Genomic DNA, 13,188 nt, shown 5'->3' on the forward strand with positions numbered 1-13,188 from the left:
AATAACGTTCCCTCAGTAATATTATTATAAATAACGTTCCTCCCTCAGTAATATTATTATAAATAACGTTCCCTCCTCAGTAATATTATTATAAATAACGTTCCCTCAGTAATATTATTATAAATAACGTTCCTCCCTCAGTAATATTATTATAAATAACGTTCCCTCAGTAATATTATTATAAATAACGTTCCCTCCCTCAGTAATATTATTATAAATAACGTTCCCTCAGTAATATTATTATAAATAACGTTCCTCCCTCAGTAATATTATTATAAATAACGTTCCTCCTCAGTAATATTATTATAAATAACGTTCCCCTCAGTAATATTATTATAAATAACGTTCCTCCCTCAGTAATATTATTATAAATAACGTTCCTCCCTCAGTAATATTATTATAAATAACGTTCCTCCCTCAGTAATATTATTATAAATAACGTTCTCCCTCAGTAATATTATTATAAATAACGTTCCCTCCCTCAGTAATATTATTATAAATAACGTTCCCTCAGTAATATTATTATAAATAACGTTCCCTCAGTAATATTATTATAAATAACGTTCCCTCAGTAATATTATTATAAATAACGTTCCCTCAGTAATATTATTATAAATAACGTTCCCCCTCAGTAATATTATTATAAATAACGTTCCCTCCCTCAGTAATATTATTATAAATAACGTTCCTCCCTCAGTAATATTATTATAAATAACGTTCCCTCAGTAATATTATTATAAATAACGTTCCCTCAGTAATATTATTATAAATAACGTTCCCTCAGTAATATTATTATAAATAACGTTCCCTCCCTCAGTAATATTATTATAAATAACGTTCCCTCAGTAATATTATTATAAATAACGTTCCCTCCCTCAGTAATATTATTATAAATAACGTTCCCTCAGTAATATTATTATAAATAACGTTCCCTCAGTAATATTATTATAAATAACGTTCCCTCAGTAATATTATTATAAATAACGTTCCCTCAGTAATATTATTATAAATAACGTTCCCTCAGTAATATTATTATAAATAACGTTCCCTCAGTAATATTATTATAAATAACGTTCCCTCAGTAATATTATTATAAATAACGTTCCTCCCTCAGTAATATTATTATAAATAACGTTCCCTCAGTAATATTATTATAAATAACGTTCCCTCAGTAATATTATTATAAATAACGTTCCCTCAGTAATATTATTATAAATAACGTTCCCTCCCTCAGTAATATTATTATAAATAACGTTCCCTCAGTAATATTATTATAAATAACGTTCCCTCAGTAATATTATTATAAATAACGTTCCCTCAGTAATATTATTATAAATAACGTTCCCTCAGTAATATTATTATAAATAACGTTCCCTCAGTAATATTATTATAAATAACGTTCACTCCCTCAGTAATATTATTATAAATAACGTTCCCTCAGTAATATTATTATAAATAACGTTCCCTCAGTAATATTATTATAAATAACGTTCCCTCCCTCAGTAATATTATTATAAATAACGTTCCCTCAGTAATATTATTATAAATAACGTTCCCTCCCTCAGTAATATTATTATAAATAACGTTCCCTCAGTAATATTATTATAAATAACGTTCCCTCAGTAATATTATTATAAATAACGTTCCCTCAGTAATATTATTATAAATAACGTTCCCTCAGTAATATTATTATAAATAACGTTCCCTCCCTCAGTAATATTATTATAAATAACGTTCCCTCAGTAATATTATTATAAATAACGTTCCCTCCCTCAGTAATATTATTATAAATAACGTTCCCTCAGTAATATTATTATAAATAACGTTCCCTCAGTAATATTATTATAAATAACGTTCCCTCAGTAATATTATTATAAATAACGTTCCCTCAGTAATATTATTATAAATAACGTTCCCTCCCTCAGTAATATTATTATAAATAACGTTCCCTCCCTCAGTAATATTATTATAAATAACGTTCACTCCCTCAGTAATATTATTATAAATAACGTTCCCTCAGTAATATTATTATAAATAACGTTCCCTCAGTAATATTATTATAAATAACGTTCCCTCAGTAATATTATTATAAATAACGTTCCCTCCCTCAGTAATATTATTATAAATAACGTTCCCTCAGTAATATTATTATAAATAACGTTCCCTCAGTAATATTATTATAAATAACGTTCCCTCAGTAATATTATTATAAATAACGTTCCCTCAGTAATATTATTATAAATAACGTTCCCTCAGTAATATTATTATAAATAACGTTCCCTCAGTAATATTATTATAAATAACGTTCCCTCCCTCAGTAATATTATTATAAATAACGTTCCCTCAGTAATATTATTATAAATAACGTTCCCTCCCTCAGTAATATTATTATAAATAACGTTCCCTCAGTAATATTATTATAAATAACGTTCCCTCAGTAATATTATTATAAATAACGTTCCCTCAGTAATATTATTATAAATAACGTTCCCTCAGTAATATTATTATAAATAACGTTCCCTCAGTAATATTATTATAAATAACGTTCCCTCAGTAATATTATTATAAATAACGTTCCTCCCTCAGTAATATTATTATAAATAACGTTCCCTCAGTAATATTATTATAAATAACGTTCCCTCAGTAATATTATTATAAATAACGTTCCCTCAGTAATATTATTATAAATAACGTTCCCTCAGTAATATTATTATAAATAACGTTCCCTCAGTAATATTATTATAAATAACGTTCACTCCCTCAGTAATATTATTATAAATAACGTTCCCTCAGTAATATTATTATAAATAACGTTCCCTCAGTAATATTATTATAAATAACGTTCCCTCCCTCAGTAATATTATTATAAATAACGTTCCCTCAGTAATATTATTATAAATAACGTTCCCTCCCTCAGTAATATTATTATAAATAACGTTCCCTCAGTAATATTATTATAAATAACGTTCCCTCCCTCAGTAATATTATTATAAATAACGTTCCCTCAGTAATATTATTATAAATAACGTTCCCTCCCTCAGTAATATTATTATAAATAACGTTCACTCTCACTAGTTAGTAATATACCCCTGGTGAACTAGTCCTTAGTTAGTAATATACCCCTGGTGAACTAGTCCTTAGTTAGTAATATACCCCTGGTTAACTAGTCCTTAGTTAGTAATATACCCCTGGTGAACTAGTCCTTAGTTAGTAATATACCCCTGGTGAACTAGTCCTTAGTTAGTAATATACCCCTGGTGAACTAGTCCTTAGTTAGTAATATACCCCTGGTGAACTAGTCCTTAGTCAGTAATATACCCCTGGTGAACTAGTCCTTAGTTAGTAATATACCCCTGGTGAACTAGTCCTTAGTTAGTAATATACCCCTGGTGAACTAGTCCTTAGTTAGTAATATACCCCTGGTGAACTAGTCCTTAGTTAGTAATATACCCCTGGTGAACTAGTCCTTAGTAATATACCCCTGGTGAACTAGTCCTTAGTTAGTAATATACCCCTGGTGAACTAGTCCTTAGTTAGTAATATACCCCTGGTGAACTAGTCCTCAGTAATATACCCCTGGTTAACTAGTCCTCAGTAATATACCCCTGGTGAACTAGTCCTTAGTCAGTAATATACCCCTGGTGAACTAGTCCTTAGTCAGTAATATACCCCTGGTGAACTAGTCCTTAGTTAGTAATATACCCCTGGTGAACTAGTCCTTAGTTAGTAATATACCCCTGGTGAACTAGTCCTTAGTAATATACCCCTGGTGAACTAGTCCTTAGTTAGTAATATACCCCTGGTGAACTAGTCCTTAGTTAGTAATATACCCCTGGTGAACTAGTCCTTAGTAATATACCCCTGGTGAACTAGTCCTTAGTTAGTAATATACCCCTGGTGAACTAGTCCTTAGTTAGTAATATACCCCTGGTGAACTAGTCCTTAGTTAGTAATATACCCCTGGTGAACTAGTCCTTAGTTAGTAATATACCCCTGGTGAACTAGTCCTTAGTTAGTAATATACCCCTGGTGAACTAGTCCTTAGTTAGTAATATACCCCTGGTGAACTAGTCCTTAGTTAGTAATATACCCCTGGTGAACTAGTCCTTAGTAATATACCCCTGGTGAACTAGTCCTTAGTTAGTAATATACCCCTGGTTAACTAGTCCTTAGTTAGTAATATACCCCTGGTGAACTAGTCCTTAGTTAGTAATATACCCCTGGTGAACTAGTCCTTAGTAATATACCCCTGGTGAACTAGTCCTTAGTTAGTAATATACCCCTGGTGAACTAGTCCTTAGTAATATACCCCTGGTGAACTAGTCCTTAGTTAGTAATATACCCCTGGTGAACTAGTCCTTAGTTAGTAATATACCCCTGGTGAACTAGTCCTTAGTTAGTAATAGACCCCTGGTGAACTAGTCCTTAGTTAGTAATATACCCCTGGTGAACTAGTCCTTAGTTAGTAATATACCCCTGGTGAACTAGTCCTTAGTTAGTAATATACCCCTGGTGAACTAGTCCTTAGTTAGTAATATACCCCTGGTGAACTAGTCCTTAGTTAGTAATATACCCCTGGTGAACTAGTCCTTAGTTAGTAATATACCCCTGGTGAACTAGTCCTTAGTTAGTAATATACCCCTGGTGAACTAGTCCTTAGTCAGTAATATACCCCTGGTGAACTAGTCCTTAGTTAGTAATATACCCCTGGTGAACTAGTCCTTAGTTAGTAATATACCCCTGGTGAACTAGTCCTTAGTTAGTAATATACCCCTGGTGAACTAGTCCTTAGTTAGTAATATACCCCTGGTGAACTAGTCCTTAGTAATATACCCCTGGTGAACTAGTCCTCAGTAATATACCCCTGGTTAACTAGTCCTTAGTAATAATGTTCTCTCCCATAGAAACTAGTTATTATCTGACTGCAGCGTTTTGTTTTCAGACGGAGGGTGTTTGTTCCAACGACAGCAGCGTCTTCATTCAGACGGTCACCTCTGACCACACCTCTCCAGAGCCTCTCTGCCAATCACAGCTGGTTGTGGAGATGCAGGGGGAGGAGCCTGAGCAGAACTTCCTGATTGGTTCCTCAGAAGGCGGAGCCACCGAGACTCCGGAGCCAATGACAGACAGTTTTACTGCCACGGTCCTGGACGCTCCCTCTCAGGAGGAGCAGGTGGTGGATTCTGGGATAGCGAAGGGGGCGGTGCTTATCGTTTCTCCTACAAATGTCAGCAGCACACTGACAGGTACACACACACACACACCCTCACACACTCTCACACACACACACCCTCACACACACACACACCCTCACACACACACACACACACACCTACACACAAACTCACTCTCTCATCCTCCTCCTCTTCTCTCTCATCCTCCTCTCTCTCTCATCCTCCTCCTCTCTCATCCTCCTCCTCTCTCATCCTCCTCTCACTCTCTCATCCTCCTCCTCTCCTCTCATCCTCCTCCTCCTCTCTCATCCTCCTCTTCTCTCATCCTCCTCCTCTTCTCTCTCTCATCCTCCTCTCTCATCCTCCTCTATTCTCTCTCCTCTCTCATCCTCCTCTCACTCTCTCATCCTCCTCCTCTCCTCTCATCCTCCTCCTCCTCTCTCATCCTCCTCCTCTCTCATCCTCCTCCTCTCTCATCCTCCTCCTCTCACTCTCTCATCCTCCTCCTCTCCTCTCATCCTCCTCCTCCTCTCTCATCCTCCTCTTCTCTCATCCTCCTCTATTCTCTCTCCTCTCTCATCCTCCTCTCACTCTCTCATCCTCCTCCTCTTCTCTCATCCTCCTCCTCTTCTCTCATCCTCCTCCTCTTCTCTCATCCTCCTCTCACTCTCTCATCCTCCTCCTCTTCTCCCTCTCCTCCTCTTCTCTCATCCTCCTCCTCTTCTCTCTCTCCTCCTCCTCTCTCATCCTCCTCCTCTTCTCTCTCATCCTCCTCCTCTTCTCTCTCATCCTCCTCCTCCTCTCTCATCCTCCTCCTCCTCTCTCATCCTCCTCCTCTTCTCTCATCCTCCTCCTCCTCTCTCATCCTCCTCCTCTTCTCTCCTTCAGATCTGATCCTTGAGAACCAGGATGTCTCTGACTGAGCTGGATAACATCATCACTGATGGAGCCAATCGAACAGCAGAGTGGACATGTCATCATTTTGGACATTATTTCTGATTGGCTGAGTTGGCCATTAAGCCCCTCCCCTTTAAATGTTCTCTTTGGTCAGAGGTGAGACTATGACATCATCATGGGCTCCTGTGGGGGCCGGCCTGACCGTGTGTGTGTGTGTGTGTGTGTGTGTGTGTGTGTGTGTGAGAGGGTGTGTGTTGCAGAACGGTCTTTCCAAACTGTCCGTTCTATGTACTTCATAAAGCCTGCAGCCAGAGCCACACTGAGTGGACTAAGCACTTCCTAATATTGAGTTGCAACCCCAAGTCTCAATTGTCTGAAAGCTTAAAAATCCTTCTTTAACCTGTCTCCTCCCCTTCATCTACACTGATTGAAGTGGATTTAACAAGTGACATCAATAAGGGATCATATCTTTCACCTGGATTCACCTGGTCAGTCCGTCATGGATAGAGCAGGTGTTCTTAATGTTTTGTCCACTCAGTGTGGTAGATTCTCTGGCCGCTCCGCCTCAGAACAGCACCCTACAGTTTCTAGGTCCCGGTGTTTTCTGTTGTAACCGTCGGCCTGCTGACCACACGAACAACAGGACAGATTCATCTGACACTGTGAATTATATCTGCATTTACTTTTATTTATGTGTAATTAAAAACTTCCACAGTTGCTAATCCGGTGTGTTTCAGTACCGTCTGTCGATCGTCCGACACTTTATCCCCGGTTATACCTGCTCCTTTGTCCTGATCTGTCCCACATTCTGATTTAATGTGTCCCATATTCTGAAATAGCATGGGGGGGGACATGTCCCATATTCTGAAATAGCATGGGGGGGGACATGTCCCATATTCTGAAATAGCATGGGGGGGGGACATGTCCCATATTCTGAAATAGCATGGGGGGGGGACATGTCCCATATTCTGAAATAGCATGGGGGGGGACATGTCCCATATTCTGAAATAGCATGGGGGTGGACATGTCCCATATTCTGAAATAGCATGGGGGTGGACATGTCCCATATTCTGAAATAGCATGGGGGTGGACATGTCCCATATTCTGAAATAGCATGGGGGTGGACATGTCCCATATTCTGAAATAGCATGGGGGTGGACATGTCCCATATTCTGAAATAGCATGGGGGGGGACATGTCCCATATTCTGAAATAGCATGGGGGGGGACATGTCCCATATTCTGAAATAGCATGGGGGGGGACATGTCCCATATTCTGAAATAGCATGGGGGTGGACATGTCCCATATTCTGAAATAGCATGGGGGTGGACATGTCCCATATTCTGAAATAGCATGGGGGTGGACATGTCCCATATTCTGAAATAGCATGGGGGGTGGACATGTCCCATATTCTGAAATAGCATGGGGGGGGACATGTCCCATATTCTGAAATAGCATGGGGGGGGACATGTCCCATATTCTGAAATAGCATGGGGGTGGACATGTCCCATATTCTGAAATAGCATGGGGGTGGACATGTCCCATATTCTGAAATAGCATGGGGGTGGACATGTCCCATATTCTGAAATAGCATGGGGGTGGACATGTCCCATATTCTGAAATAGCATGGGGGGGGACATGTCCCATATTCTGAAATAGCATGGGGTGCAGCTTCCACTGGGGGATGGGGGGGACATGTCCCATATTCTGAAATAGCATGGGGGTGGACATGTCCCATATTCTGAAATAGCATGGGGGGGACATGTCCCATATTCTGAAATAGCATGGGGGGTGGACATGTCCCATATTCTGAAATAGCATCGGGGTGGACATGTCCCATATTCTGAAATAGCATGGGGGTGGACATGTCCCATATTCTGAAATAGCATGGGGGGTGGACATGTCCCATATTCTGAAATAGCATGGGGGTGGACATGTCCCATATTCTGAAATAGCATGGGGGTGGACATGTCCCATATTCTGAAATAGCATGGGGTGCAGCTTCCACTGGGGAATTGGGGGGGACTGAGGGGTGGGATGGGCTGAGAGGGACTGAGGGGTGGGATGGGCTGAGTGGCTGAGGGGTGGGATGGGCTGAGTGGCTGAGGGGCGGGATGGGCTGAGGGGTGGGATGGGCTGAGAGGGGGAATGGGGGAGAGTGGCTGAGGGGTGGGATGGGCTGAGTGGCTGAGGGGCGGGATGGGCTGAGGGGTGGGATGGGCTGAGAGGCGGGATGGGCTGAGAGGGGCGGGATGGGCTGAGAGGGGCGGGATGGGGGAGAGTGGCTGAGGGGTGGGATGGGCTGAGAGGGACTGAGGGGTGGGATGGGCTGAGTGGCTGAGGGGTGGGATGGGCTGAGGGGTGGGATGGGCTGAGAGTGGCTGAGGGGTGGGATTACGGAGTTGATGTTTGGTAATGAATTATTATGTAAATGCTTTATATAAAGGTACCATGTTTGCTAAATGTGTGTGTAAAATGTAGCAGAAAAGCTGTGAAAACACAATGTATTTGTCCTCTGAAGAGGGGGGTGGTGAATGGGTTAATAATATATTTTTTAAAGATAATCCATCCACCTGACAGGTGTGGCATGTCATGAAGCTGATTAAACAGCATGATCACTACACAGGTGCACCTTGTGCTGGGGACAATAAAAGGCAACTCTAAAGTGTGCAGTTTTGTCACAACTCGATGCCACAGAGGTCTCAAGTTGAGGAAGCGTACAATTGGCATGCTGACGGCAAAAATGTCCACCAAAGCTGTTGCCAGAAAATGTAATGTTACTTTCTCTACCATAAGCCATTTTAGAGAATGTGGCAGTACATCCATTTGGTTTGCTGATGTCAATGTTGTGAACAGAGCGCCCCATGGTGGAGGTGTGGGGTTATGGTATGGGCCCCATGGTGGAGGTGTGGGGTTATGGTATGGGCCCCATGGTGGTGGAGGTGGGGTTATGGTATGGGCCCCATGGTGGTGGAGATGTGGGGTTATGGTATGGGCCCCATGGTGGAGGTGGGGTTATGGTATGGGCCCCATGGTGGCGGTGGGGTTATGGTATGGGCCCCATGGTGGAGGTGGGGTTATGGTATGGGCCCCATGGTGGAGGTGGGGTATGGGCCCCATGGTGGCAGTGGGGTTATGGTATGGGCCCCATGGTGGAGGTGGGGTTATGGTATGGGCCCCATGGTGGAGATGTGGTTATGGTATGGGCCCCATGGTGGAGGTGGGGTATGGGCCCCATGGTGGTGGAGGTGGGGTTATGGTATGGGCCCCATGGTGGTGGAGGTGGGGTATGGGCCCCATGGTGGTGGAGGTGGGGTTATGGTATGGGCCCCATGGTGGAGATGTGGGGTTATGGTATAGGCCCCATGGTGGAGTTGGGGTTATGGTATGGGCCCCATGGTGGAGGTGGGGTTATGGTATGGGCCCCATGGTGGCAGTGGGGTTAGGGTGTGGTATGGACCTCATGGTGGAGGTGGGGTTATGGTATGGGCCCCATGGTGGGGTTAGGGTGTGGTATGGGCCCCATGGTGGAGGTGGGGTTTATGGTATGGGCCCCATGGTGGAGGTGGGGTTATGGTATGGGCCCCATGGTGGCAGTGGGGTTATGGTATGGGCCCCATGGTGGAGGTGGGGATATGGTATGGGCCCCATGGTGGAGATGTGGGGATATGGTATGGGCCCCATGGTGGAGATGTGGGGTTATGGTATGGGCCCCATGGTGGAGATGTGGGGTTATGGTATGGGCCCCATGGTGGAGATGTGGGGTTATGGTATGGGCCCCATGGTGGAGGTGGGGTTTATGGTATGGGCCCCATGGTGGAGGTGGGGTTTATGGTATGGGCCCCATGGTGGAGGTGGGGTTTATGGTATGGGCCCCATGGTGGAGGTGGGTTTATGGTATGGGCCCGATGGTGGAGGTGGGGTTTATGGTATGGGCACCATGGTGGAGGTGGGGATATGGTATGGGCCCCATGGTGGAGATGTGGGGTTATGGTATGGGCCCCATGGTGGAGATGTGGGGTTATGGTATGGGCCCCATGGTGGAGATGTGGGGTTATGGTATGGGCCCCATGGTGGAGATGTGGGGTTATGGTATGGGCCCCATGGTGGAGATGTGGGGTTATGGTATGGGCCCCATGGTGGAGATGTGGGGTTATGGTATGGGCCCCATGGTGGAGATGTGGGGTTATGGTATGGGCCCCATGGTGGAGGTGGGGTTTATGGTATGGGCCCCATGGTGGAGGTGGGGTTTATGGTATGGGCCCCATGGTGGAGGTGGGGTTTATGGTATGGGCCCCATGGTGGAGGTGGGTTTATGGTATGGGCCCGATGGTGGAGGTGGGGTTATGGTATGGGCCCCATGGTGGAGGTGGGGTTATGGTATGGGCCCCATGGTGGCAGTGGGGTTAGGGTGTGGTATGGGCCCCATGGTGGAGGTGGGGTTTATGGTATGGGCCCCATGGTGGAGGTGGGGTTATGGTATGGGCCCCATGGTGGAGGTGGGGTTATGGTATGGGCCCCATGGTGGAGATGTGGGGATATGGTATGGGCCCCATGGTGGAGATGTGGGGTTTGTGGTATGGGCCCCATGGTGGAGGTGGGGTTATGGTATGGGCCCCATGGTGGAGATGTGGGGTTATGGTATGGGCCCCATGGTGGAGATGTGGGGTTTGTGGTATGGGCCCCATGGTGGAGGTGTGGGGTTATGGTATGGGCCCCATGGTGGAGATGGGGTTATGGTATGGGCCCCATGGTGGAGATGTGGGGATATGGTATGGGCCCCATGGTGGAGATGTGGGGTTTGTGGTATGGGCCCCATGGTGGAGGTGGGGTTATGGTATGGGCCCCATGGTGGAGATGTGGGGTTATGGTGTTTGTGGTATGGGCCCCATGGTGGAGATGGGGTTATGGTATGGGCCCCATGGTGGAGGTGTGGGGTTATGGTATGGGCCCCATGGTGGAGCAACACTATGTCAACTAAACAGGATCTGATTGGATCGAGCCCTGGGTTTTTCTGATTTAAAAACTAAAATAATTGTGTGACTTCCAGCTGTTTTTAAATCGACATGCACCACAGCAGGTAATTGTTCCATCTGTTTTCTATGTAAATATCAACCCCCCACAAAATAAGTTACTGGAAGTGTAGCTACTGATGGTCAGATCACTGGACAAGTTACTGGAAGTGTAGCTACTGTAATCTGATGGTCAGATCACTGGACAAGTTACTGGAAGTGTAGCTACTGATGGTCAGATCACTGGACAAGTTACTGGAAGTGTAGCTACTGATGGTCAGATCACTGGACAAGTTACTGGAAGTGTAGCTACTGTAATCTGATGGTCAGATCACTGGACAAGTTACTGGAAGTGTAGCTACTGTAATCTGATGGTCAGATCACTGGACAAGTTACTGGAAGTGTAGCTACTGATGGTCAGATCACTGGACAAGTTACTGGAAATATAGCTACTGATGGTCAGATCACTGGACAAGTTACTGGAAGTGAGGCTACTGTAATCTGATGGTCAGATCACTGGACAAGTTACTGGAAGTGTAGCTACTGTAATCTGATGGTCAGATCACTGGACAAGTTACTGGAAGTGTAGCTACTGATGGTCAGATCACTGGACAAGTTACTGGAAGTGTAGCTACTGATGGTTAGATCACTGGACAAGTTACTGGAAGTGTAGCTACTGATGGTCAGATCACTGGACAAGTTACTGGAAGTGTAGCTACTGATGGTCAGATCACTGGACAAGTTACTGGAAGTGTAGCTACTGATGGTCAGATCACTGGACAAGTTACTGGAAGTGTAGCTACTGATGGTCAGATCACTGGACAAGTTACTGGAAGTGTAGCTACTGATGGTCAGATCACTGGACAAGTTACTGGAAGTGTAGCTACTGATGGTCAGATCACTGGACAAGTTACTGGAAGTGTAGCTACTGATGGTCAGATCACTGGACAAGTTACTGGAAGTGTAGCTACTGATGGTCAGATCACTGGACAAGTTACTGGAAGTGTAGCTACTGTAATCTGATGGTCAGATCACTGGACAAGTTACTGGAAGTGTAGCTACTGTAATCTGATGGTCAGATCACTGGACAAGTTACTGGAAGAGTAGCTACTGATGGTCAGATCACTGGACAAGTTACTGGAAGTGTAGCTACTGATGGTCAGATCACTGGACAAGTTACTGGAAGTGTAGCTACTGATGGTCAGATCACTGGACAAGTTACTGGAAGTGTAGCTACTGATGGTCAGATCACTGGACAAGTTACTGGAAGTGTAGCTACTGTAATCTGATGGTCAGATCACTGGACAAGTTACTGGAAGTGTAGCTACTGATGGTCAGATCACTGGACAAGTTACTGGAAGTGTAGCTACTGATGGTCAGATCACTGGACAAGTTACTGGAAGTGTAGCTACTGATGGTCAGATCACTGGACAAGTTACTGGAAGTGTAGCTACTGATGGTCAGATCACTGGACAAGTTACTGGAAGTGTAGCTACTGATGGTCAGATCACTGGACAAGTTACTGGAAGTGTAGCTACTGATGGTCAGATCACTGGACAAGTTACTGGAAGTGTAGCTACTGTAATCTGATGGTCAGATCACTGGACAAGTTACTGGAAGTGTAGCTACTGATGGTCAGATCACTGGACAAGTTACTGGAAGTGTAGCTACTGTAATCTGATGGTCAGATCACTGGACAAGTTACTGGAAGTGTAGCTACTGATGGTCAGATCACTGGACAAGTTACTGGAAGTGTAGCTACTGATGGTCAGATCACTGGACAAGTTACTGGAAGTGTAGCTACTGATGGTTTTCCTGATCACCTCTGGAGGTAGGCAGACGCACAGGCAGACGCACAATTCTCATCTTTTAACCAATAACAGGGTGAGACATCAGAATTAGGCTGACTAAACGCAGCCGAAGTAAAATAAATAATCCGTCATAACTTGCACACAAGGAGGGATCAGGGAAACTCTGGTCACAACGAGTAGACAGTGGATAAGAGACATTTTAATACCATGTGTAGACGCTCTTTTCTGAAAATGTGGGCCAATCAGAATGTGGCCGAGAAGACGCCAGCTATCAACAGAGGTGCAGGACAACAAC

At 43.8% G+C, this 13,188-nt stretch overlaps 1 protein-coding gene across 3 annotated transcripts in view; it reads left to right on the forward strand.

Annotated features, from left to right (window-relative positions):
* The window catches only part of dmtf1 (cyclin D binding myb-like transcription factor 1), a 58,603-nt gene extending 51,810 nt beyond the window's left edge, over positions 1-6,793 (forward strand). For all 3 annotated transcript variants that reach the window (XM_082972758.1, XM_082972757.1, XM_082972756.1), the window contains exons 14-15: positions 4,943-5,246; positions 6,063-6,793. In XM_082972758.1, the coding sequence (XP_082828884.1) occupies positions 4,943-5,246; positions 6,063-6,097 (339 nt within the window). In that variant the 3' untranslated portion in view covers positions 6,098-6,793. The remainder of the gene's footprint in view (positions 1-4,942; positions 5,247-6,062) is intronic.
* The last annotated feature ends 6,395 nt before the right edge of the window (positions 6,794-13,188 follow it).

The sequence above is a fragment of the Salmo salar genome, unplaced genomic scaffold (assembly GCF_965601325.2).
Source record: "Salmo salar unplaced genomic scaffold, fSalSal1 ptg001230l, whole genome shotgun sequence".
NCBI lineage: Eukaryota > Metazoa > Chordata > Actinopteri > Salmoniformes > Salmonidae > Salmo > Salmo salar.